Consider the following 27,265-nt stretch of genomic DNA (forward strand, 5'->3'; position numbering starts at 1 on the left):
CAGACAAATCCCAAAGTAGGATATTCTATGAAACAACTGACTTGTACTTTTCAAAAAGCCAATGTCATTAATTAAAAAAAAGATGGGAGACTTCTAGTTCTGGACCCAGTTGGAGTAGACACACTTCTCCCTATTTCTCCCACTAAGGACAGCTAAAACTCTGCACGTGATCCATAAAATAAACATAAGAAGACTCTAAAAGGAGAAAAGGGCAGACCTGACTGTGTGAGTTCCCTGGGTTTTCTTGTTTCCTCATATATTCCAGGCTGGGTACTAGAGAAGCCAACCTGGAAATGCCAATGGGCACACACACAAAAAGCCTCAATAAAAACCCACTCTCTCTAATCCAAAGACTAGCAAATGGGCAACTTAGCCATACAGCAGAAAACACTTGACAATAAACACTCTACTGCACCCAGGCATCACAGAAAAAACTGCAGCCCCACCCATGCCAGCTGGCAAAGACCAAGTAGAAACCAAGACTTTCCCTTATACCAGGCTCCTCCCCACCCCCTGCTCTCTGGGGTGATGTCAGAGAAGGCTAAGTAGAGAGTCTGGACTTCCATTCTCCACAAGGTAACAAGACTTTCCCTCCCTGCTGGGGGTTATCAGAGTGTCAGGAGGCCAAGTGAAGAGTCAGAACTTTTGCCACTGCTCTCTCCCATCTGCCCTCCCCACCACACTCCTCTACCACCTTCACCCCCACCAGCACCCCTACTTGTGTTCAGTGGAAGCCACCTGGGGAGCTGGAAGGAGGCCCTTCAACCACTCCCAGCCAGGGAGGTGTCAGTGAAGCCCTAGTGGGGAGCTGAAACTCCCACCCCTGCCTAACAGTAAGGAAGAGCCCCACCTTGGGTATCAACCAATGCCAAGGGGGGACCTTGAACTTCTACTCATACCTGGCAGGAACCAGGCAGTGGCCCCCTCCACTGATGGCAACAGTGTCAGAAGAAGCCTACCCAAACAAAAGATTTAAGTAAGATTTTGTCTTATAAGGTAATATCCAAAAATGTCTAGGGTGCAATGAAAATTCATTCATCATATTAGGAACCCAGAGGCCCTCAACTTGAATGAGAAATAATAAACAGTTGCCAACACCAAGATGACAGCAAGCTATCAATGATCTGAGAAGGATTCTAAAGTGGCCAACATTTAAAAAAATGCTTCAGTGAGCAATTACAAACAAGTTTGAAACAAATGAAAAAAAAATCAGAAAATCTTAGCAAAGAAATAGGAGGTATGATGAAGAATCAAATAGAAAGTTTAGAACAGAAGAATACAATAACACAACCAAAAAACTCAGTGGACGGGCTCATCAGGATGAGGAAAGAATCAATGAACTTGAAATAGAGTATTAGAAATTACCCAATCTGAACAATAGTTGGAAAATAGACTTTAAAAAAATGAGCAGAGCCTCAGAGACATGCGGGACTATAACAAAAGCCCTAATACTTGCATCATCAGAGTCCCAAAAAGACAAGAGAAAAAGGGTGAAGCTGAAAGTCTTCAAGAAATAATGGCTGAAAATTCCCAAAATTTGGCATAAGACAAACCTACAGATTCAAGAAGCCAAACAAACCCCAAACAGGATAAAGTCAAAGAAATGCCATGCCAAGTCTCATTACAATCAAACTTTTAAAAGCAAGACAAAGAAAAAAATCTTGAAAGCAGTAAGAGAGAAAGACCATTTACCAACAGGGGAAAAACAATTTAAACATCAGCAGTTTCTCATCAGAAACTGTGGTGGCCAGAAGGAAGTGGCGCAACATATTCCAAGTGTTGAAAGAAAAGAACTTCCAAGCCTGGATGCTATATCTGGTGAAAATATCCTTCAGAAATGAGGGAGAAATCAAGGTATCCTCAGACAAAGGAAGGCTAAGAGACTGTGACACCAGCAGACCCACCCTAAAAGACTGATTAAAGGCAGTTCTCAAAACAAAGGAAATGATAAAAGAAGAAATCTTGGAACATCAGGAAGGAAGAAAGAATAGAATGAGTAAAAATGTAAGTACATACAACAGACTTTTCTCCTCTTGAGTTGTCTAAATAATGTTTGATGGTTGAAGCAATAAGTATAACATTATCTGATTTGGAGCTTGATATATATAGAGGAAATATTTAAGAAAACCGTACTATATATGGGACAGGGTAAAGAGACTTAAATGGAGGTAAGTTTTCTACAATTTCCTCAACATGATAGAATGATGACACCAGGAGATCTTTGTGGTGAGGAAATAGTTCTGTATCTTGATTGCAGTGGTTGTTACAGGAATCTCCACATGTGGTTAAATGGTATAGAGCTATATACGCATTGTACCAATGTCAATTTCCTGGTTTTGATACTGTACTATAATTATGTAAGATGAAATTATTGTAGATAACTGGATGAAGGGTACACTGGCCCTCTCTATACTACTTATGCAACTTCCTTGTAAATCTATACTTACTTCAAAATAAAAAGGTTTTTTTTTAAGATTGGGGCTGTTCTAGATTAAATGTGACCAAACACACAAATGCAACGTGACAGACTTGATTAGATTCTGATGTTAAAAAAATTTTTTTGAGTAAAGGTAGATTTATTTAGAGAGATACATACTACATAGAGTGTAGGCTGTTTCAAAAGGCAAGAGAAAGGCCATGTGGTGTGGGGTTTCAGTGCTCAGATTAGAGTAAAAGTAGGTACACACTCCATAGACAGAGTGTGGACTGTCTCCGAAGAGGAGGGAGCAAAAAGGCGGCCTGATGTTAAAGTTTTTTAAAGGCAAGTTTGGAGAAATTTGAATGTAGACTGGACATGAGATGATACGAAATTATTGTTAATTTTCTTAGATGTCATAATAATATTGTGGTTATGTGGGAGAATGTTTTTATTCCTACAAGATGAATGCTGAAGTATTTACGGGAGGAATGTAATGAAATCTGTAACTTACATTTGAATGGTTCAGAACAAAAATGTAGCTAGATCTATAGAGCAAATATAACAAGACATTACCAGCTGTTGACTCTATGAGGAAGATATATAGATATAGATATAGATATAGATACACACACATACATACATATATATATATATGTTCATTGTACTATTCTTTCAATTTCTATATGTTTGCAAAGTTTCATTTTTTTAAAAAGTTGGAGTGGCTATGTGGAGGATAGATTATGTGAGAAAGCTAGTATAGTAAAATAGAATGAGAATCTAGATGGCAATTGGGTGTTTGTTCCCTGTAAAATTCTTTGAATTTTTCCGTATGTTTGAAAATTTTCATCTTAAAATGTGGGGGTAAAAAACTTGAAGAAAAATGATCACAACCCCATGTCCTCCCGTAGTACTTCCTATCCCTCATTCTCTGCTCTTTTTCTTTTTTTCCATAGCCCTTATCATCATACATAGTAGTATAGAATTCACTTATTTATTTTGCTAATTTTTGTCTGTGTCCTCTCACTAGAATGTAAGCTCCCCAAGGGCAAGGACTTGTTGTGTCTCATTTTGTTTGCTGCTCTATCCTCAAATCCTGGAACAGAGCCTGGCACATAGCAGATGAATGTTCAATGAATATTTGTTGAATTAAGAATGAATTTCTGTAGCCCTAGGGCCTGGGTCAAGGTCTTGTTCAGAGTAGGTGTGCAATGAATGTTTGTTGAACTGAGTTTTGCAGGAGAACTGAGAATAGACCTGTTGTACCTGAGTGGTTCAGAGCATGGATTCCGGAGTCAAACAGCCAGGTTGGGCATCCCGCTTCTGTCACTTCCAGCTGTGTTAGCTAGCTGTATTAACATCACTGAGCCTCAATTTCTCATTGGTAAAATTCAGGTAATAGTAGTGGCACCTTGGTAGGCTTTTTGTTTACATGTAAAACACTTAGGATTTTGTAAAGACTCAATAATTGGTAGCTAATGACAAAACAAGAACAGCAAAAACAGCAAGAGTTTTCCTGGCATGTCATCCCCCAACAGGCTGAGCCAGGAGAGGCTAAGGACAAGTATGTCCTTGTCCTTGGACAAGTATTTCCAACTTATTCTCCATACCCTTAGGTTTCCTTCACTTCAGATATCTCTTTCTTTCTTTCTTTCTTTCTTTCTTTCTTTCTTTCTTTCTTTCTTTCTTTCTTTCTTTCTTTCTTTCTTTCTTTCTTTCTCTCTCTCTCTCTTTCTCTCTCTCTTTCTTTCTTTCGCTTCTGCTTCTTTCTTCTTCTTCTCCTTCTTCTTCCACTTTTTTTTTAACTGAAGTATAGTCAGTTTACAATGTTGTGTCAATTTCTGGTGTCTAGCACAATGTTGCAGTCATACATATGCATACATATATTCTTTTTCATATTCTTTTACATTATAGCTTACTACAAGATATTGGATATAGTTTCCTGTGCTATACAGTAGAAATTTGTTGTTTATCCAGATCTCTTCTTAACTTTCCTCCTGCCCTGGACTTTCTTTACTCTCCTGGCATCCTGAAGCTCTTTCTCGCATCATAACTATGCAGTAGTGGGGTGGAGGAGATAGGAGTCTGTGCAACAGGGCAAGAGCTTAGAGCTTTCTTTTCCTCCTGTTCTAGCCTTGACATTCCTCACTAGTGATGGAAGCAGGTCAAGTGTGAGGTTGCAGTCATTCCAGGGCCTAGAGGTTGAGAGAACAATAGTTCTGAGGAAGAGGCACTTGACAAGAGTGTGACCTCATAAGCTGCCTTCTTCCTTGGTCCCCTGTTAGGAGAGATCACCTCCCTCACCCTGCTCTAACGTCCCTCCGATCTGTTCTGCCGCCTCAAGTCTTTACTTCTGGTGGCCCCAGCTCAAAGCAAGCCCGGAGACCCATTGAGCATCTCCCTGCAACTCCCTCTTGGTAGTGGGGTGGGGTGGAGTGGGCGGAGAACGGGCTGAAATTGGGGATAAGGGGGCATGAGATTGGGGGCTGAGCTCACCCATGGCCCAAGTCCCCTGCCCCCGCCTTAGGGTCGGCGGTAGCCCAGATATCTGGGGAGCTGGGGCTGAGCCTGGGGGCGCCACTGCTTCTGTTCCTTTAAGGAGCCGCTGTTTAGCATTCCTGCCGCTGCCGCTGCCGCTGCCTGACTCTGCACGCTGATTGGCTGGAATCAACTGAGAAGGGAGCCAGGGAGAGATGCTCTTGACTCCACTCAGATCCATCCTGGGGACCAGTGCAGGAGCGGTCCTCGCAGCTCCTAGCTTCTGCCCAAGCTCCCGCTTCTTCTTTGCCGCTGGGCCTCGGCCCAGGAGCCACGACGGGCGACACGGAGCCGCCAGTGCTAGAGGGGGAGCCGTGGGTGCGGGGCAGCGTGGGGGCAGAGGCCCCGGGACGCCCGCCCGGCCCCAGGCCCCGCTCTGCCCGGGCGCCCCCACGGGTGCCCCCCCCTTCCTGGTCCGAGCAGTGTGAGTGTGCCCGGGAGCCCGGCGGCGGCGGCGGCGGTGGCGGCGGCGGCGGCGGCGTGGAAACCGGCGTGGGCTGGGGGGTCCGGGCCGCGGGGGGCAGTGCCATGCACAAGCACCAGCACTGCTGTAAGTGCCCCGAGTGCTACGAGGTGACCCGCCTGGCCGCCCTGCGGCGCCTCGAGCCTCCGGGCTACGGGGACTGGCAGGTACCCGACCCCTACGGGCCAGGTGGGGGCAATGGAGCCAGCGCCGGTTATGGGGGCTACAGCTCGCAGACCCTGCCTTCGCAGGCGGGGGCCACCCCCACCCCCCGCACCAAGGCCAAGCTCATCCCCACCGGCCGGGATGTGGGACCGGTGCCCCCTAAGCCAGTCCCAGGCAAGAGCACCCCCAAACTCAACGGCAGCGGCCCCAGCTGGTGGCCCGAGTGCACCTGTACCAACCGGGACTGGTATGAGCAGGTATGGACCAGCAGATGGGGGGGGCAGTGTGGCAACCCAGTGGGGCTGGAGACTGGGGGCCTAGAGGCCTGGGGTGCAGCAGGGGTTCCTGGGGTTTCAAGCCAGCAGACCCTGAGCCCTAGCATTGCAGCTGGGCCAGGAGAGGCTGTTGGAAATGTGTGCTTCCCTGTGTGTGTCTGTCGGAGGGTCTCCATTTGGAGGGGATTGGGAGGAGCTGTGTGTCAGGAGGTGAAGGTATGGCGGAGGGGCACATTTTCCTGTGTAGGGGGATTGGGTTTGTCTCAGTGTGGGGGATTTAGCAGTGTCTCTGTGTCTGGCAGGGGGCTGGAGGTTCTGCGGGGGCTGTGTGTGGTGTGTATCTCCACAGGAGGGGAGGAGGGGGCATGGTGCTCTGCGTAGGGGGGACATGTGTGTGTGTGTGTGTGTGTGTGTGTGTGTGTGTGTGTGTGTGTGTGTGTGTATGTTGAGGTGTGTGGAGGAAGGCTGTGGAGCTCCTGTGAATCTATATGGAGGAGCCCATGTGCCCAGCTCGCTGAGCTTCATCCCTTGATGCCATGAGTCCCTCTCCGTCCTAGTCCCTTTGTGTGTGAATGTGCACATGGACATGTGGGGATGTCTCTCTGAATGTGGAGGTGTCTCTGTAGATGAAGCTGCAGGGAGGGCTGTGTTTGCCTGTGTGTGTGTGTGGCTACATGTATATGTGTGAGTATGTGGCTGCAAGTGTGTGCACGCGTGTGTGTGTGCATGTGTGTGTGTGTGTGTGTGTGTGGTGTCCCTGGTGAGAGGCGCTTGACAGGCAAGGGAGGGGAGGGGGAGGAGGCGAGAGACACGTCCCAAGCAAGGCTGCGAGGCTGCTGAGAAGGACGGACTCTTTTGTCCAAGCAGCTCCGAAGTGTGTGTGTGCTGTGTGTGTGTGGGGGGGGGACTGAAGCAAGCTTCTTTGCTTCAAAGCAGGCATGGTGCCTGGAGCCAGGCAAGGGGCAGCTGCTCTGGTGCAGGGACTGGCCCCATTGGGGCATGTCCCCCTTGGATACCCCCAGATGTGGGAGAACTTGGCCCCCTAGCCCTGACTTGGCACCACTTGGGAACCCCTGGGTGCTGGGCACAACTCCGGCTTCCACTTCCAGCCTAAACTGCCAGCTTAGAAAATGGAAGGAGCATCTGTGGGAGAAGCAGCAAAATGGAGGCTGGGCCGGCAGAGCCAGGTCCCTGGCATGCATGGCGGAGGGCCGGTTATTCGGCTCTGCAGCCCCCGGGGTAGGGAGAGATGAGGAGGAGGCTTTGCTGTGGAGGGCAGGTGCTGGCTGCCCCAAGCTGGTGACTGTCCTGGCCGCCTCTGTCCCCCTCTGGGGATCAGATGTGCTCTCACTCAGAAGAAAAGGTGGAGACTTCCTGGGGAGAGGAGTCCTCGGTTCTGGCCTTCTGTCTATCCATGCTGACCATTCCCTGTGTCCCTTGCCTTGGCCCCTTGCCCTCTCCTGCAAATCCCCCTCTCTCCTTTTCTCCTCTTTCCTGGGGCCCTACCCTTGTAAACACTCCCTCATGCTTGTCCTGCTCAATTGACAGATGGGTGCCAGTCCCAAGGCTCGGCAAGTTGGTCAAGGTTTCCTTGCCAGGACTGATCCCTGGATGGCTCCTGGCTCTGGGAGCAGGTTCTCTGCGAGGGGCAGCAGGATGCTGGAGGGTGGACCAGTGAGAGCCGGGAGCCACTGGGTCTTGCTGAAGCTGGGCTTGAAGCACAGCTAGCACATTTGGGCACACACAGTGTACCAGATGCATACATGAGCTGCATGGGAGTCTTTTGCCTGTGTGTCTGTTGCATGGTACTTCGGGCAACTGTGTTGGTTTTGGGTCTCTGAAGAGCCACCGATTCTTTCTCCTGGGATCAGGGACCAGAGTGGGGCTGCAGCTGGAGTCCTCCCACCAACTCCTAGGGCTGCAGGGCATAAAGTCCTGGGGCCAGGCCCAGAAAAGGTGGAGACATGACTAGCCAGCCCTCCTTTCCTCTCCTCCTCTCTGCTTTTTGAAGCCAAAGCTGTGTGTGGTGGAGGTGGGAGTAGGGGAAGCAGAGAGCAGGGCATGCTGAGGAGCCATCACCCTGACTTTCCAGCTTTCCTCTTCAGAGGAGGGGATCAGGGGTCAGGAAAGGGGCAACACAGCCAGAGAAAAATGGAGGAGGGGCACCAGGCTATCTGGTGAAAGAGGCCAAAGGATGCCTCCATTCCTGGGGATGAGAGCGAGAGCCAGGGAGCAGGTGCCACTTGTCTGTCCAGAATCACATTTTCACTTGACAGTGGCCACAAGTATGTCCTGTCTGGCAGGCCACCTCCGTGGGTTGGTTAGGCCAACCCTGTTTTTCCATCCCCTTCCCTGGCTTCTCCTCCCACAGCTACTGCATGTTGAAGGCTATGGACTCTGCTGCCAATCAGTCCATGGGTCATCAGCTTCTCCCTCATGGGGAATCTTTGCCACTCTGGTCCTGTTTCACCCCTGGCTTTGCCTCTGACTCCCAACAAGTTCCTTTTCTGCTGAGAAACACAAAGGGTTTGGGATCAAGAACCCCTGTGTAGAAAATGGATTCAGACTTTGACTCCTTCTGCCCATTTGAGGAACTGGGGTCTTGGGGATACAGAAGATGTAAGATGAAGGTTCATGAGGTACTCTGAAGGAGGTAACCTTCCTTCTTCCCATGAGCTCTGCTGGGGAAGAGGGGATGGGTGGCCAGAACATCAGTGGCCTTGGCAGCTTGCTTTAATCAAAAGAGCACCTGGAGATCCAGGTTCCAGTCCCTGCTTTGCTACTAACTCCCAGTGTGCCCTTAGGCACAACCCATGTCCTCTCTGGACTTCAGTGGCACCATCTGTCACATGAGGGAGGTTGAACAAGATGGTGGCTGCTGTTCTTCCAGCCCTGCCATGGTAGAAGTCTGTGACCCAAGTCAGGGATAGCTGGGGTTCAGAAAGGGAGCAGGCCCCACTGGGTTCCCCCATGGATGCCGCATGGTTTGCCTGCCATGTTCAATTTCTGCCACCCCCCTGAGGCCAGCCCTGCACCCCTCCTAAGGCCCCGGAGCCCAGCCTCTTGTTGAGTGCACCACTGGCTGGCTCAGTCCCAGTCAATTGATCCGGGCGAAATGAGCAGCTGTGTTTGGCCTGATCCAGCTGGAAGTGAGGGGAGGGGGGCCTCCTCAGGGTTAGCCTGTCCCCATCTGTGGCCAAGAGGTCAATTTGGGCTCTCCTACTCTGTGCGGAGCAGGTGACAAGCAGGTTGACTGGGGAGGCAGATGACTGGGGGGACGGGAGGCACTTTAGGAACTGCCTATGTCTTCCCCTAGGTGAATGGCAGTGATGGCATGTTCAAGTATGAGGAGATAGTCCTTGAGCGGGTGAGTCTGCCGGTGGAGGGGGGGATGAAGTGGGAGGGGAGGGTTAGAACCAGAAGAGGGGAGGGCCCTGAACCTCAGTCTCAAGACTCATGAGGGACCCGCACTGAAAGGATGGGGAAACAGCGTCCCTCAGAGGCTGCATTGCTGCATCAATCAATCAACTGACTAACAGATATTAACTGACCTTGCTCGCCAAGGCCTGGGGAATTGAGGAGGGGATGGCTTCGCTGAGGCCTCCACGCCAGAATGGCTAGCCCAGGCTGGGAATCTGCCAAATTTCTGATGAATGTGCCCTGGCCTGGCCTGCCGAGCATGGCCCCTTCTGAGGCCTGGAGAACCTTCCCTGGGGGACAGAGGTAGGTGGGGCCCTCAGGCCCTCTGAGCAAGCAGACTGTGCCCCTCCACTCCTCTCTGCAGGGCAACTCTGGCCTGGGCTTCAGCATTGCAGGTGGTATCGACAATCCCCATGTCCCCGATGACCCTGGCATCTTTATTACCAAGATCATCCCTGGTGGAGCAGCTGCCATGGACGGGAGGCTGGGGTGAGGTGGCCTGGAAGCAGGCGTGGGGGCGGTATGGGCAGGATGGAGGGAAGGAGGACTGCCTGTCAGGATGACCCTTCCATTAGATCTGAGAGGGGGAGGGGGAGAGTAGGGAAGGGGAGAGGGGGAAGGGGGAGTGGGAGAGGGGGTGGAAGGGCGGTGGCGCAGTGTCATGCCTCTTGGGTCTCCCCCGAAGGGTGAACGACTGTGTGCTGCGGGTGAATGAGGTGGACGTGTCGGAGGTGGTGCACAGCCGAGCGGTGGAGGCACTGAAGGAGGCAGGCCCAGTGGTGCGGTTGGTGGTCCGGAGGCGACAGCCCCCACCAGAGACCATCATGGAGGTCAACTTGCTTAAAGGGCCCAAAGGTGCGGCCCTCTGGGTTCCTGTGCTCTGGCCAGAGGTTGGCTCTGTAGGCACTGGAAAGGAATACCCTGCCTGGCTCCCTCTTCCCTCTTCCAACTCACCCTGAAAGAAAGCCTTCTTTCTTGACCTCGAGTCTCACCCTGACTGACCTCAGGATGGCAGCCAAGTGTTTGGGATCCCTGGGGGGAGCTCCTGTGTGGCCAGTGGGATGGCTGGGCTTAGGGGGTTGCATTTGGGATTGACTGAGCACTCTCACTCCTCCTTGTGTCCCTCTCCCATGCCCTGCTGGCTCCCACCCAGGCCTGGGTTTCAGCATCGCTGGGGGCATTGGCAACCAGCACATCCCAGGAGACAACAGCATCTACATCACCAAGATCATTGAGGGAGGTGCTGCTCAGAAGGATGGACGCCTACAGATTGGGGACCGGCTGCTGGCGGTGAGACAGCCTTCCTGGGGATGCCCGAATGGCTGGATGGGGAGGTGGAGCTCTAGCAGCCTCCCCCTCCACCTAAACCTCACTCAGGGACTAGGCATCATGGGGAGATTTGAGAGCATCACTTGACTTGAGTGTCCCTGGATAGCAAGGCCCTAGTTCTGTTCATGGCTGGAACTCCCTCACCTGCCCACTCCTCTCTCCTGCGTCTCTGCTCCTCACAGCACTGCACTAGGCCTCTGTTAGATAGAGCACTGTTGAATTTCACTGAAAGGGTGCCCCTCAGTTTTCCCTGCGGAGGCTCTCCCTCCTCCCCAGTATTATCCCTAAGGCCTCTTCTCTTCCAGGTGAACAACACCAATCTGCAGGATGTGAGGCATGAGGAAGCTGTGGCCTCACTGAAGAACACATCTGATATGGTCTATCTGAAGGTGGCCAAGCCAGGCAGCCTCCACCTCAACGACATGTATGCACCCCCCGACTACGCCAGCAGTACGTACCCATCTGCCCTGCCCCTGGCCTGAAGCCCTGCTTCCTGGTTTCTGGAGGGGAAGAAGTTCATACTCTTTGTTGAGAGAGGGAGGGAGAGAGAGAGAGAGAGAAAGAGAGAGAGAGATTGAGATAGAGAGAGAACAGGAGACTAGTGCTCAGGAGAGCTAAGTCCAAATCCCAGCTCTGTCCCTTACAGCTGGGTGCCCTTGGACAAGTCCCTTTCACCTGTCTTTAGTTCCCTCTTTGGCAAAAAAGAGCTAATGATATATGTGCTGCCTTCCTCATAGGACGGCTGCAAGGATCAAATGAGATCATGGACGAGAAAGCCCTTGGAAAACTGTATTAGGCTATAGAGATGTGAGGGATTATTATTAGTCACACCTCTAGTCATGCCTTTCTTTGTAGACTGCCTTGACTTTAGCTCTTTCTAAGACTCACAGGAGTGAGCCCAGGATTCAGAAAGGGACTGTGGAGGAGGAACCCAGGGTGTGGGGGAAGTGGGGAGGAGAGGCCTGAGGAATCAGCAGACCTTGGTCTCTTTGCATGTGAGATGGTGTGTGGGGGACAGTCCTTGGTGAGGGTGGGGTAGAGTAGGGTACCAATGTGGAGTGGGCTCGGAACTTTTCTCTCCCTTTCTTGATTCTAGCTTTTACTGCCTTGGCTGACAACCACATAAGCCATAATTCCAGCCTGGGTTATCTTGGGGCTGTGGAGAGCAAGGTCAGCTACCCTGCTCCCCCTCAGGCTCCCCCCGCCCGCTACTCTCCTATCCCCAGGCACATGCTGGCTGAGGAGGACTTCACCAGGTAAGACCCTCCCCGCTCCCCTTCATCCTACCTAGGGATGGGGAGGAGAGGAAGCATTTCCGGCTGGCCACAGGCCTCCTCATAGTGTGGCAAGGGAGAGGATAAGGCCCTCATTGCTCCTGTCCTGTGGTCTGAGGCCCTCTCTGAAGCCCTTGGGGCCCAAGGGAGGGACAGAGGTGGATGCAGGGACAAGTTCTACCATCAGGGGGCGTGCCAAGTGCGTGGCCCCCATCCGACAGTGCAGAGAAAGGGTGGGATGGGGCCTTTAGGGAGCTGAGGAGGTGGAGGTGTCGGGGTTTCCTGCCCGGAAACAGTTGCAGCCCCCGCGGCTGCAATCATGCCACGTTAGAGAAGAAAGCAGTTCAGCGGGTGGGGTTGGCGGGATGCTGGGAGGCCGGCGGGCCGGTGGCCTCGCAGGGAATGGCCCCACCTCACTCTGGCGGCTGCTCCCGCGGTGGAACTGGTCGGGCCGGCCCGGGTTCCGGGGGACAGGTTTGCTGTGGGGTGGGGCCTGGAGGCCTATGGGCTGGCTGCAGTGGAGCCGGAAGGGTAGGCGGACGGTTGTGGGGGGAGAGCTGGAGGAGCCATGGAGAGGGCACGCAAGTTCTCAGGCTCCGGCTTGGTCCTGGGCTTGGGCTCCGCCTCAGCCTCAGCCTGGAGGAGGGCTTCGCAGAGGTGGGCCTGGCCTCTCCGCTCGCTGAGGCCTGGAGGGGATGCCAGGTAGGAGGAGAGGAGGGCTTCAGCAGAAGCATCCGGGATTCAGGGAGGGAGCCTCACACCCGAGACTGGGAGCATGAAAGGAAGAGTCTCTCGGACTTGGGGCTCCTCTGATGAAAGATGCTTAAAGTAAAGGGAGTGGGTTGGGCAAGTGCGTGCTGGGAGTCGGGTTGTAAGGATATACGGGGACCACTGCTGCTCTTACCTAGTGGCACTGTGACCATTTACAGAGGCGGTGGGGGTTTTCCTGTTCTTGTCTCCTCTTTCAGGTTAGGCTTCTAAGCTCCTTTTGGGGACCTGGGATTTCTTTATCTCTGTCTCCCACATCACCTAGCAAGGGAACATAGTGGTAGCTGGTGACCAAATCTGTTGTTGGGGAAAGTAGGAGGGGTCATAGTTGGTGAGTGGAATTTTGAGACTGCAGAGGAGCATGTGTAAAGTAAGTAGGCGCAGTTTGTGGGTGGCGAGTGCAATCAATCCCAGGGCCATTCCACGGCCCCTAACTGGTTCCCCTTCTTGTGGCTCAGGGTCCATCACACCGGTTGGTAGGATGGGAGAATCTGGGGAGGAAGAGGACCAGTGAGTGGGCTCTGAGATATGGTCTCTAGAGCCCAAGGTAGGGGTTTGTTGACCTGAGAGAGTTGGGGACTGTCCTGGGAAGTTGATGCCCAGCCCTCCGGAAGAAGGGAGGGAAGTGGAACTGAAACTTGGCACCTGGCAGAAAACAGCAGCCAAGCAAGTTTCAGGAGAGAAAGGGAACAGGGTATCATACCTAGGCACCCAAATCCCCCTACAGCAATGTGGGCCTTCGCTGGACTTTACATGGACCACGGTTTATACCTACCTTGTCCTGACCTTTCTCCACTCCTTTCCTATCAGAGAGCCCCGCAAGATCATCCTGCACAAGGGCTCCACAGGCCTGGGCTTCAACATCGTGGGAGGAGAGGATGGAGAAGGCATTTTTGTCTCCTTCATCCTGGCAGGAGGCCCAGCTGACCTGAGTGGGGAGCTGCGCAGGGGAGACCGGATCTTATCGGTGAGGAGACAAAGGCGAGATGGGAGGATGGGAGTTGTGCTAGTTTAAAAGGGAGGAGGGAAGACCTTGCTTTCTCCAAGGAATGCTTTTTGAAATGGGGGAAGGCTAAGAGCTGGAGAAAACTTATATTCTCTGTACAGATATCCTTAGTGAGGGACAGGGACCAGACTTATCTTTAAGGAGGAAATGAATGTCTCTTGGAATTTTAACCGTGGTTGGCATTTGAGCCCCACAGAGATAATTATTACACTAGAGATGTTGTGTCCTTTACCTGGATACATAGATGTTATCTCATCTTAGGGGCAAGGATGAGATATTGAGAAAGCATCGGAGTAGATTTAGGGATGGACAACCCATCTCCCTCTCCTAACTGCTATGACAGAGGACTCTTTTCTTGCTTTGGGGGTGGCTCATAACTCCTCTCTTTGGACAGGTGAATGGTGTGAACCTGAGGAATGCAACTCATGAGCAGGCTGCAGCTGCTCTGAAACGGGCTGGCCAGTCAGTCACCATTGTGGCCCAGTACAGACCTGAAGGTAGGAGAAGGAAGGTGGAACGATATGATGTGGGGAGTTTAGACTTATACTAGTTGTTGGCTTTTTGCCATCCTGGGTAACAAAGCCACTTGGCCAGGTCCCTTCTACCTTAGTGCAGTAACCTCTTCCTCTCTCGTCTTCCACTGGACAGGGGCAGGTTTGGGCAGCTTGAGAGCATCAATTAAGGCTGTGCTCAAAGCCTGGTGATCAGGGCTGCAGTGCAGCTCTAGGCCAGTAGTGGGCAGCAGCCCACGATTGGAAGGAGAGAGATTGGGGCGACTGGAAAAGGGGGAGGGGGTGGAGGCCGAGGGCTCAGAGGCGAAAAACGTAACTGTGTATCCTGGAGCCGGAGGGTAACTCTCGGTTAGAAAGACCTGAAAGAGAAGAGTACTGACCTCTTTAGGAGATCTTGGGCCAAACCGCTGTGACCCCCACCCTCCACTCATCAGGGTGACCGTGAAACACCCATAAACGTGCTGAAAAGGTGATGCTCGGCTCTCGTGGTAGGGACTCGGAAGTGGACCCCCTCCCCCTACGGGGGGCCTTCTTTGTGTTCTCTGGGAGCAGTTCCCCGGCTGGGGCGTGTGGGCGGAGCTGGTTATGCAAATGAAAGCATTTGATTGGCTGAGGCCAGCCAAGGCCCAGGTGCCGAGGTGAGCTGCGGAATGGCGCGCCCAAGTCAGCCGGCCGGCGGGGTGGCTATTGGCCGGCCGAGCGCGGCCTCCAGCCGCACGCCCCGCCCCCTGACCCAGGCGGAGGGCGGCGGGCGCCCCTCCTTCCCCCCTCGCGCGCCTCAGGCGTCTCCTCCTCCTCCCTCCCCTCCCCCTCCCCTCCCCTCCTCCCCCCCTCCTCCTCCCCTCCTCCTGCGCGCCCCGCTTTGTGTCCGTGGTCTCCCGCGCGGGACGGAGAGGCCGGCGGGAGCTGGCGCTTTCTCAGCCCTAGATCTGGACTCCGACCCGGCGCCAGGTGAGGTGGGGCGGACGGGGGTCAGGCCCCCTCATAGTTCCCCCTAGCCTCTCTACGGTTCTGTTCTCATACTCTCTCTTTTCCCCCACTGTGCCCCCAACTCTGCGCTCTCCCCGGAATCCCTCGGCCGCGTGTCCCCAGCCCCGGGCGGCGCGCGGCTTCTCAGCCCCTCCTTGAGGGCCCCTCCGGAACACCGCGCAGGGCTGAGCCCTCCCGCCGCGGGCTCCGTCGGGCCTTCACCTTCTTGCCGTCACTTCTCCCCATTCACGAACTCTGCCCCTCCTCGCCCCGGGCCTCCGCCCGCCCCTCAGCCTCCTTCCTGCTGGCGGCTGCGCTCCCAGCAGCTCCCTAATCCCAGTCCTGGAAGGAATTTTCGACGTCTTCCCCTCCACCCCCACGCCTGAATCCCCCGAACCTAGCGACCTCTGAGTACCCCCAAGGTGCGGTATCAGCCCCCCCAGCACCGCTTTTGTTTGCAAGAGTTTTCCGACGGTTGCCGACTACTTTCGCGTCCACCTCCTCTTTGTGAGGCCAGCCTTTGTCCCCGAGGGCTGCAGCGCCTGGGCTCCTTGGACACTTAGGCCCTGCTGGCTGGTTACTCAGGTGGCGGAAAGGCCCTCTCCCGGGCAGGTGCCCTGGTTCCGTGATGAGAATGGGGAGAAGCTGGGATCCCTGCTGCAAAGCTGTGAGAGGCAGAAAGCGCCTACCTTTGTCCTTTCCGCCCTCCCCCCAAAACTCTTGTTCAGCGCCTCCAGCCAAGAAGAGAGGGGCTTGCCACCTTCTTCTGCACTAGGCTCTTTTGATGGGGACAAGTGTAAGGAGGTGACAAACGGGAGAGCTTGTTGGTCTGAGGTCATGGGAAAGAGGGATGCAAACAGACACTTGGAGTCATTTCTCACTATGTTTGGTGTCCAGCTTAATGACAAGAAACACACATTAGGGTTACTGTTTTTATGATGCCTGCGTGTGCTTTTTGCTTTTCAGTGTAGAGCTAACCATCTGATTTTTATTAGCAACCAATATTTATCCGTTTTATGGCCACAACTTAGACAACATAGGTTCTGCAAAGAAAATGGTTTCTCTTGCATATTTGTGTGTGTGTAGGAGAAATTGATGTATTTCTTTCAGTTTTGCTCTCTGATGTTGGGCACATGGAAACAATAGTGTGAGTTTGTCTGGTGGTAGTATGTTGGAAACTGGTGACTACATATTTCTATGAGTTTTGTTGGGAGAATGTAATTGGTTTGCATAAAAAGCTGCAAGATGTCCACGGTAAAGGGATTCCTGCAGTGTTCATTGCTCTCTGAGCATCTCTGTTTATGATGTTTGTTGAGGTGCTGTCTTAGGGTTTCTCTACCATTTGCCAAACAAAGCCTTTCTTCTCTTAGGATTTAGTTGAACCACTGTTGTTAAGGCTCTGCCACCCCAATCTCATTTCTTTCTTTGGTTTGATAAATCCAACAGGGCCCCAACGTGCAAAAACTTTTTTTTTTTTCATTTGAAAATTGACCCTTGGAGACAGGTCCAAAGGGACTATTAAAGCATTCTGTGTTGGGCTCTGAATTTTCTTTGATAAAGTGATGGTTTTTAAAAATAAAGACTCCATGTTGGTCTTTTTATAATTATGTTAAATACTGTTCTTTGGAAGATTGCATCACATAGGCATTTACAAAATGAATAATCCAAATATATGTCTGTTGGCTAAAATGGCGGAGACTTTGCATGTTATTGGCCAAGTAGGTGTTCATTATTTTTGTTTTTTTTAACATGGAATGTGGGAGCTGGAAAGGATCACTTAGTTCAACCCCTCATTGTGCAAACCAGAACAGCAACAGGAGAGCAAGGACATGATTTGCCTAAGGTCATGAAGGGAAAGTTGCTGCGGTTCAGCAATCAGTTGAATCCTGAAGTCCACCAGTTGGGACAAACCATGCTTGGGAATGCCTGAGAGACCTGAGATCTAGTTGGAGTGGAGGAACAAGAGGAAAGGAACTGGGGAAATAATAGAAGAGAGACTAGGGAAAGAGAGTGAGGGGAAGAAAGATATAACTGCAGGGGAAGATTGGAGTGATCTCCATGGTGGCCCTTGAGGCACCATTGCCAATCCAGTGCAGCCTTTAGCTAGATATCCTTTGGTGTGAGAGCTTAAAAAAAATAGCTTTGGCTAATTAGAACAGAATAAGAACAATTTTTCTCCTTTTTTAAAAAGGCTTAATTGAGATATGATTCATATACCATATAATGCACCCATTTAGGTGTACAATTCAGTGGCTTTTAGTGTGTTCACAGAATTGTGCATCCATCATCACAGTCAATTTTAGAACATTTTCATTACCCCTCTCTTTTTAATAAATAGAGAGGGTACAATATTGGAAGGGTGATAGGTGTAGGACAATTGCTTCCTAATGTATCTCCCCTGGGCACTTAGGGGCTAGATGGCAGCTCTAAGATTCTTTCATATATCTGGTTTGCTTAATGGGTTGAACCCATAATGAAGATAGCAACTGTGTCTATTTAAACTTTGTATTGTACCTAGCACGGGTACTTTGCAAATATTTGTATGATGAAGCTTTGGAAAATATTAAAATAGAAATAGGAGTGCTAAATGATAAGGTACCACAGTGAGAGATGCTGTTTCGTGGTTTCACTCCTGATTGCTCCAAACTGTTGGGGACACAGCAATCCCACCTATTTAGCTAAAATAGCATGATGTTCTTGGTCATGTATAATCCTGCTTAAAATTCAAATTGAAAATTTAAACAACTGGCTCTTGGCAGAGTCTCTTTTCCAATCTATTCTAAAATGAGAAATATTTTTCTGTGACTTGTAGAATTGCTCCACCAAGGAAAGGATAGGTTTCATGTTATAACATTTTGATTTAGAAACTATCTCTTATATTTTTCTCCCCTGGTTACTTTGTGTCAGCTTCTCTTTAAAAACTGAGCTAGTATTTTTTTTTCTGCAAAGTGCTTTTGTTTTTAGCATAGAATGTGAACCCCAAATCAGGAGGTGAGCCAGACATTGGTCACTAAGGTAGCTTAACTGGGAACTGATCCTTTGTGACCAGTCTTTTCAACTGGAATGTAAATCCAGACAGGCTAGGGATACATGGAATGAGAAGGAATGAGAGTTTTCCATACTCATTTTAAAGTGCTGAATAAGGATACTTTTCACCATGGAAACACCTTTAAGTAAGGCCTGGAAGAGTTAAGGATAAGTGTTGATAATAACTTGAAAGCGTAAAAGGGATACTTTCACCATAGCATTTAAGTAACCACCCCACCTCCCCTGTTTGAGAATGAGGGATGTAAACATAGCTGCCCCCCTATCAGCAAGATCTCTCTTGAGAGTGCGGAGGTGAAAGTTTATCAAGGCAAAGAATAAAAGTCATGAAACTCCTATTGCCATCCTAAAAGAAGGCTAAAGTAGAGAAGGAAGAAAATGAATTCCTGTTAACAGCATTTCTACACTGAACAATTTGAAGGCGACTAATATTGCATTTATCTTTGTGTCCCCAGCACCTAGTCCAGAGCCTGGCTCATGGTTTGTTGAATTGAGTTATTGATTATCTCTATGTTCTAGATGTCTTTGTAAGCGTTAATGTTCAGGATATCCCTGTGGGATAGGTGATGTTAGCCCCATTTTACAGACGAGGAAAGTGAGGATCAGAGAGGTTAAGTGACTTCCTCAAGGTCACACAGCCAGTAGGGGCAGAATCAAAATTTGAAGTCAGATTTCTTGAGAATTTCGTGTCCAGGGCTTTTGCCGATAGAGCACAACGACCTCCCACCACAGTAGAGAAGCTGAGAGCCCTCTCTCCCTACTCGGAAGATACTGCTCTGAGACTCTTCCTTCAGGTGTTAACAAATGGAGTAAAACCAACTCCCAAATGCCAGCATTTTAGTCTCGATGACCATAGACTCCTGCACCAAAGGAGAAGGGAACCTGTGGGTAGAGGGCCTGCTGGAAGCCTGAGGGAGACCCCCTCTCCTACAAAAGGAAAGTGGACTTAGGAAGACTACCATGGAATGATACTGTGGGGGGATCCCCGGGAGGAGCCAAAAGACGAGAGTTGGTTTGCTTGACTTCTTAGAAATGTAAGTAGGCTTAAGAATGTTAATGAAGTAAATAGGCACTTCCCATTTCTTCAAGTGACATGGAGTTGTATTTGTTGTTCCTTTTTTTATATCCTTGCCATTCACTTATTTAAGGGTACAATTCAGTGGTGTTTAGAATATTCACAGAGTTGTGCAACCATCGCTACAACCAATTTTAGAATATTTTCATCACCTCAAAAAAAAAACTGAGTCCTTTACTTGTCACTGCCTCCCCACCTTCCCATGCCCCTCAGTACTGCTAAGCTACTTCCTGCTTCTGTAGATTTGCCTGTTCTGGACATTTCATAAATATGGATTCATGTAATATATGGTCTTTTATGACTGGCTACTTCACTTTACATAGTGTTTTCAAGGTTCATCCATGTTGTACCATGTATTAATACTTCATTTCTTTTTATGGCTGAATAATATTCTATTATGGATATACCACCTTTTGTTTATCCATTCCTCAGTTGATGGACAGTTGGGTTGTTTCCACCATTTTGGCTGTTATGAATACTGCCCTTTGGACATCTGTATGCAGTTTTCTGCATGGGCATGTGTTTTTATTTCTCTTGGTTATATATACCTACTGGGTCATATGGCAACTGTATATTTAACCTTTGGAGGAGTGATCAGGCTGTTTTCCATAGTGGCTGTACTGTTTCACATTCCAACCAGCAGTGTGAGGGTTACAATTTTCTGAGTCCTCGCCAACCCTCTTTCATTCAGTCTTTTTGATTCTAGCCATTCTGGTGAGTTAAGTGGTCTCTCCTTGTGGTTTTCATTTACATTTCCCTGCTGGCTAATGATGTTGAGCATCTTTTTATGTGCTTATTGTTGCTATTCGGTTTTGTTTTGCTTGGTCCCCTGATTTGCTTCTGCTATGTGCAAACTGACTTGAGGCCAGAGCAAGCCAACTAGGTTATTACTCAGGTGACTAGAGGGAACCGGGAGGATAAGGGACTACCTTTCACTCTTATCACTGGGGGCTGGAGGGGGTTTAAGGCTTGGATGTAGATAATTTTAGCCAGGAATGCTGACCTGATAAAAATGATAGGGCCCACCTTTAAACAACAACAACAAAAAATAGCTTATTCACATACCATACAATTTACCCATTTAAAGTGTACAAGAATGTTTAGAATGTTTAGAGTGGCGCAACAGTCACCACGATCAATTTTAGAACATTTTCCTCACTCCAAAAAGAAATGGTGTCCCATAAACAGTCACTCCCCATTTCCCCCAAACTCCTCCCCTTTCCTAGTCCTAGGCAACCACTAATCTACTTTCTGTTTCTATAAAGTTTTCTTTTCTGACTGGTTCATGTAAATGAAATAATAGAATATGTAGTCTTTTGTGTCTGGCTTCTTCCTTTTAGCATAGTGTTTTCAAGGTTCATCCATGTTGTAGCATGTTGCAGTTCATTCCTTTTTAAGGCAGAATAATATTCCATCCTTTGGTTATACCACATTTTGTTTATCCATTCTTCAGTTGATAGACTTTTGGGTTGTTTCCACCTTTTGACTATTGTGAATACTGCTGCTCTGAACCTTCATGGGCAAGTTTTTGTGTGGTCATATGTTTTCAATTCTCTTGGGTATGTATACCTAAGAGTGGAATTGCTGGGTCATAAGGTAACAACATTTAACATTTTTTGAGGAACTGCCAGACTTTTTCCCAAAGTGGCTGCGCTCAGGCCTACCCTGTTTTGAAAACTTACAGGAGAAAAAAATGTTAGCTTTCTTTTCAGTTTTGCCTCCTGGGGCTGAACTTCATATACATGCATGCACTGGCCTTATCTGTCTTCCATGTAGCCTAAGGAAATGGGAGCTGAAGTTGACAAAGCATTCTGAACCTAGACAGGTGCTTTCTTGTCCTTGTTAGATGTCTTGAGGCAAAATCCTAGGAGCTTTGGTGTCTGTAGAACATCAGTTCTCCTGATGGGTTAGAATGATTAGAATAATATATAGTAATGAGAATGAATTGTTTCTTATTTATTTATAGATTTTTAGGATTTCTTTTTAAATTAACGTGTTGCTTGTTGAAATCTTGACCCTGATATTTACACTGTTGCTTTGTTTCAAGCTTTCGACTTACATTCCAAAATAGGGTACTTGTTTTATTGTTTTAAATAGAGAAATAGGAGAAGTAGAATAATTTGGGCCTATCATTGTCACTGAAATTTAGAAAATACTGTTTTTGCTCCCTTAATGTTAAGAAAGGGGATCATCATGGAGGAGTAGCCAAGGCCCTGGCTTCTACTTCTGACCTTAAGTAGCTGAGTGATCTTGTACTAGTCAACCTGTTTGGACCTCAGTTTTCTGGTCTGTAAAATGAAGGCACTGTGCAGGACGATCTCAACATGTTTCTTCTAACTCAAGCTCTGTGTTAGATAAGTAGAAGTGTGTCATAAATTCAGTTTACAAGTTGCTATTTGTGCCTAGACTGTTATTTAATCACAGTCTTGAGCTAATAACAGTCTTGCTTTAATAAAGGTCTTGTCTTCTCTTTTTTCCTGTGATAAGGCTTTCATCCTCTTGAGATGGACCTTTGTTTACTTTTCACTGAATTTAGATGTCTTAAAAAAGCAAAGACCCTAGAGATTCGGGTGATTTTTTTTTCACTTGATGAAATTAACATATTTTGTATAAATATGTACTTTAGGGATCTGGATACATGCATGTTCTTCAGATTTTCAAAAAAGAGAAAGAGAATTTTGCAGATCTTCAGTTAAACTCTCACAAAAAGAAATGGTGAGCACTGGAACCAGTATTGGTTCACCAAGGTCAAACAATCATGTCAGACTGCCAAACTACCTTGATAGACAGAGTTACTGGATTGATAGATCAGGGAAATATGGTAGATGCAGCATATTTAGATTTCAGCAAGGCATTGGCAAGCCTTCTTTGGTCCACTCTTGGATAAGATGGCAAGGTGTTAATAGTGATAATACATTTAACTGGATTTGTCTGCAACTGGTTGAATGGGTCAGTCTCAGAGAAAAATGATGAGTAAGCCAGGAGCAGTGTGGAGAGGAATTTCTAGTGTATGTGTATCCTGGCTTTTCTTTGGGCTTGTCGTGTTAAGTCTGTCTCCCCACCTCCCTCAAATTGTATTTTATATTATATATAATTGAAATATACATATATACTTTTAAAAATTGTATTTTCCTAGATATATAAGTGTTATATTTAGATTTGTAGAAAATTAGAAAGTAACAAAAAGTACAAAGCAAAAAAAAAATTAAAATCACCTGTTAAACTACCTCCAGAAATAGCTGTTGTTTGTGTGTATTTCCCTTGAAAGTTTTATATAATGTGTAGTATGTATGTATCTCTTTCAAGTCTGGGATCATTGTATTTAAAAAGTTTTATGTCCATTCTTTTAACTTATGTCATGAATATCTTATTAAAATAGTTTTTAATAAATAATATCCATCACATAAGTGCCATAATTCATGTAACCATTCCCTTACTGGAGGATGTTTAGATTGTTTGCAATTTTTTGATCTTATAAATAACACTTTGATGGATATCCTTATATGAGGCTTTTTGTGAATCTGTGATTGTGTCTTCAGAATGAATTCCTTGGAGTGGAATTATTGGGCCCAATGGTATGAACATGTTTAAGGCTTTTGATATATTTGCTTAAATTCTCCACCTCCACCAACAATATGAGTGCATATTTTATAATCCTTGCTAACATGGAGTATTTTTAAAAAAAATCTCTGCAAATTTGTTAGGTAAAATGTTATGTAATTTATATTTTAATTTGTATTTCTTTTTAAGAATAAGAGTGAACATTTGTGTGTATGTGTATGTATGTGTGTTCATTGATCTTTTTTTTTTTTGGGCCAATTGCTTGTTCATACCCTTTCCCCATTTCCCTGTTGAGGTGTGTTCATCAGTTCTTATTGATATGTAAAACCTTTAAAGTAGTTAGAATATTAGTTCTTTGTCATATATATTGTAAAGTTTTTTTTCCTGTTTTGTAGTTTGCTATTTTATTTTGATGTACAAGATGTTTTATGTTTTTATGTAGTCGAGTCTGTCAATACTTTCTTTGTATATCTTGCCTCTGCCCATAGCTTTTGGAGGGTCTTTCCTACTCCAAGAGAAAAATAAATATCCACCTAAGTTTTATTCTAGTTATGTAATGTTTTTCTTTTTGTGTTTAAAACCTTAACCTGCCTGGACCTTATTTATGATACAAGGCAGGATACTACCTTATTTTTTGCTCCAAATGTTGAAGGAATTACTGCAGTACCATTTAGTAGATAATCCATCTTTTCCATGCTGTTTTGAAGTGCCACCTTTATTACACACACACACACACACACACACACACACACACACACACACACACTCTCATGATTTGGATTTTTGGGTTTCTTAGTTCTGTTCTTTATAATATTTTACTCTGAAAGTATCAGTTATTGAAAAATAACCACAGATGTTTTGACAAATAACCAGAGAATAGTCTCTAGATCCCATTTTCTGGATTCCTTCCACAGCAACCTGACACAAAAGAGATTCAGTTGATACCCCAAAAAAGATTGTCAGAGAATTTGTGATCCTGTCTAAGTGACTACTGTGAAGAGCATTTGAATCTAGACTCTCAGTTAACATAGTAAAACATAGAAATCCGTTACATTAATTCAAGTTAAGAAGCTTAGTCATAAAATGTTGTCTTTCAGTCACTGTGTTGCAGCATCTCTGTTAAGTGAAAAAGATTGTCGTAAACAAGAGTCACTGCTACCTTCAGAGCAAGGAAGTGTATGATTCTGTCTTCATTCTCGTGTTTTCTGGATGAGGTGTTTTGTCTTGGGATGGTTCTTACATATACTTTGGCTTATGGGTTAAAAGAGCTAAAGGCTTTGTTGTTAATCTTGCATTTGAATATGCTATATGAATCTTTTGAAATAGAGAAAAGGCACTATTTGAAGCTTTTACCTGATCTGGAATAGGTGAGAAGAACCAATGGCAAGGTTCTGTGAAAAACTGGTTTTTTTTAACTTGATATTGAGATCAAATCATTTTTCACTCTACTCGTTTCAGACCAGGTGGCTTGGCTGAATGTAATGGCACCTTTATATAGTATATCACTTTCATTCAATACCCTTCCTGCATCCTCCCTAAGCTTTTTGGGGTACAGAAACATCCAGTCAGTAGGGATAAACTGGAATCTTTTATGGTGTGCTGATATGGCATGTCTTATTTTCTGTTTTATTCTCAGTATCAGGATGCTATCTGGAACCCTGGCTATGTGTGTGTATGGCTGAGGAAGCACATTGTGATAGTGTAGGGACCAGAGTATGATGACATCGAGGTTTCTGTTCTGGGTTAGTCATAGTTCCAAGCCTATTGTTCTAAAAGTAGGGCTGAAATTAATTTTCTTCAGGCAATGTTTGCCCACATGGAGGCCTATTTGCCCCTTTTCTGTCCTCTCCTATAGCCTTAATTTTTTTCTGCAATCTACAGCCTTTGAATTGGTACTTTTTTTTAGCCAAAGAGTTTAAGACTATTGAACAGATGTGAAGATTTCCTTCTAGATCATATTAAAAATTTAAATTAGACTAGTCTTTAGGTTTGATTCCTTATGGACCTCGTTGATTTGGTCCTAAAATCATAATGATGTCAAAATTAGAAGGGATCTGAGAAATTATCTAGTTTTAGAGGTGTCAAATTCTTTAAATAGTAGATCCCATAATTAGAAACTAACCCAAGTAATAGGCTTCATTTTATTTTATAGAGACAAGTTTGTGATTCCAAGAAATGTGTTATTTGGTGATTCACATACTTAAACCTCCACACTGACAGGTATCTTCTTGATGGGCTTATTTTACTTCTGGCTCCATCCATTTTTAAAAAAAAAACCATGAGCTATATTGTTGGGTCAGATGCTTGTAATCCACGTCCTGAGGATTTGCACTCCAAAGGCAACTATAGAAACCTAAAACACAATTCATACTCATCAAAATCTGTGATTCTCTCATGAATTCTGTACATTTGCACAATGGTGTGATTCCTCTGAGCTCAGGGCAGCTCAGCAATGGCAAATGAGGGCTGTATGAGTGTGAGATTTGAACACCTGCACTTCCATAGGAACAAATGAGCCTTTGGGCAGCTATTGATTTATTTTATGTTGATAGCCAACCAAGACATGTGCTATTATTCGGCACTATCTTCCCTACTCAGTATTTGTGTGGGGACTCAAGGTCAGGAAGTTACATGTCTCTCTTTTACTCTATTTTTATTTGTGTCTTCCCAATGTTCCTACCTGTCAGAATCTGTGTGTCTGAAGTATGTCGTTCAGTTATCTCCCCAGCTGTGTTGTCATTTCCAAATTTGGTAGGCATGGTTTTTATTTTATTTTGGAGCATTTACCTTTTATATCTTCATTCAAACCATAAGTTCTGTCCTGCATGCAGAGTAAATACCCTTTGTAGTTTTCATTTGTTTTGTGTCTTTACAACATTTTCCTACGCACAATCATATAGGATCAAATAAGCTTTCTATGGGTGAGAAACTGAGCCCCTTTCAGCTTTCCAAATTAATGACAGATGTCATTTTTTTATTTTGAGAAGACAATTTTTCTGTCATTAACAAGGTAGATACACTTGAGATCAAAGTCTTAGAGGGGAGATGGATTTGGAGGCTTGGATATGTGTCCATTTCATGTTAATGAGCATTGTAGTTTCAGTCTGCTTTGATGCTTTATTAGGCTATTAAATAGGTCTTGAAACCTCTGATATGTTAGTGTTTTGCAGAAGTGGTTTGTGGTTTTGTTGTTCAATTTTTAGCATTTTAGGGTGGATGGAAGGGAAAAGCTTTGTGTTCTTTTTTCTTACGTTTGTTCTCAAGAAGCCAGAACTTGAGAATTACAGTGTCCAGGTTTGTCGTTTTGGATCTTTATAGTGAGTTAACACATTCAGTAAAGATCGTTGACTCAACAAGGGTGTAGATTGCTATGCTAAACTTTGAGAAGGAAACAAAAACCACATCAAGGAGCTTATAGTTTTGTAAAGGAAATGACATCACCACAAATTCTAGGCACTAGATTTTAAAAAGGGAGAGGTAGTGGAGGGCCTGGAAACCATGTTAGATGAAAAATGGTTAAGGAAGTAACAATATTTAGCTTAAAGAAGAGAGATCTTATTTTGAGGACATGATGACCATTCTCTATTATGGCTGATATTATCCCACCTTTTCCCTGGTCTTTGAGGAAAAAACTCAAGAGGTTGCCTCTGATCCTTTCTCACCCTACATGCAATCAGATGTCAACTTTTCCCTCTTCTAGCTCCAGCATATTTCTTGATTCTTGCCTCTTTTTTCTGTCCTCAGTTGCCCCCGTACTATGTCAGGCCTTTGAAGACATTGTCTATACTAGTAGAATAGGTTCATGGTCTCTGTTAGCTTTGCTCTGTCCTCCTTTCTATATTATGTTCTCAGAATAATCTCCCCCCAAACCTAGTTCTAATTGTATCATTTTCCTATTTAAACACTTAAGTAGTGGTTCCCAAAGCCTAGTAGGAAAAGTTTTATCTCAACGCATAATCTGGCCCCCAACTTTCTATCACTTGCCTTTCCCCTGTTCACAGTCTACCTTCTATTCAGTCTTGTTCAGTAGTCTTGGAACCTGCTCCAGATTTACCAGCTCTTTGATTTTCTTTAAACTGTTCCTTCATACAATTATGCAGAAGAGAATCCATCATGTTTTATGCCATTTTAGACACCAAAGTTAGAGCCAGCCAGCAAAAGAGATGTACCTTAACCCAATAATTTTCTCTTGAATAGTGTTGTCTAATAATTAAGGAATAGAGAGCTTCCCAACATTGAATATATTTTAGCAGAGGCTAGGGGGCTAGGTAGTTTGGGAGCTGTGAAAGCAGAGGTCCCTAGGGGCTGTACAAGCTAGCAAAAAGAGCAAGCATGGTCCTCTGCTGTCAGTAAACCTAAATCTACATGTGAGGCACTGCACTTATTCTGTCCAAAATAGCCAAAGTGATACACGCACACATACACATCATGTCATTCCTCTACTTAAAA

At 46.7% G+C, this 27,265-nt stretch overlaps 1 protein-coding gene across 4 annotated transcripts in view; it reads left to right on the plus strand.

Moving 5' to 3' along the window:
• The first annotated feature begins 5,467 nt into the window (after positions 1–5,467).
• The window catches only part of DLG3 (discs large MAGUK scaffold protein 3), a 51,459-nt gene continuing 29,661 nt past the window's right edge, over positions 5,468–27,265 (plus strand). The window contains exons 1-9 of one of the 4 annotated variants that reach the window (XM_072955667.1): positions 5,468–5,839; positions 9,174–9,224; positions 9,642–9,766; positions 9,963–10,132; positions 10,431–10,567; positions 10,912–11,056; positions 11,703–11,862; positions 13,459–13,615; positions 14,049–14,151. In XM_072955667.1, coding sequence (XP_072811768.1) covers positions 5,483–5,839; positions 9,174–9,224; positions 9,642–9,766; positions 9,963–10,132; positions 10,431–10,567; positions 10,912–11,056; positions 11,703–11,862; positions 13,459–13,615; positions 14,049–14,151 — 1,405 coding nt within the window. In that variant the 5' untranslated portion in view covers positions 5,468–5,482. Of the gene's footprint in view, positions 5,840–9,173; positions 9,225–9,641; positions 9,767–9,962; positions 10,133–10,430; positions 10,568–10,911; positions 11,057–11,702; positions 11,863–12,119; positions 12,583–13,458; positions 13,616–14,048; positions 14,152–15,069; positions 15,118–27,265 lie in introns of those variants that run through there. The other 3 variants (XM_006217669.4, XM_072955666.1, XM_006217670.3) reach the window with 3 other exon arrangements.

Source organism: Vicugna pacos, chromosome X (genome assembly GCF_048564905.1).
Source record: "Vicugna pacos chromosome X, VicPac4, whole genome shotgun sequence".
Classification (NCBI taxonomy): Eukaryota; Metazoa; Chordata; class Mammalia; order Artiodactyla; family Camelidae; genus Vicugna; species Vicugna pacos.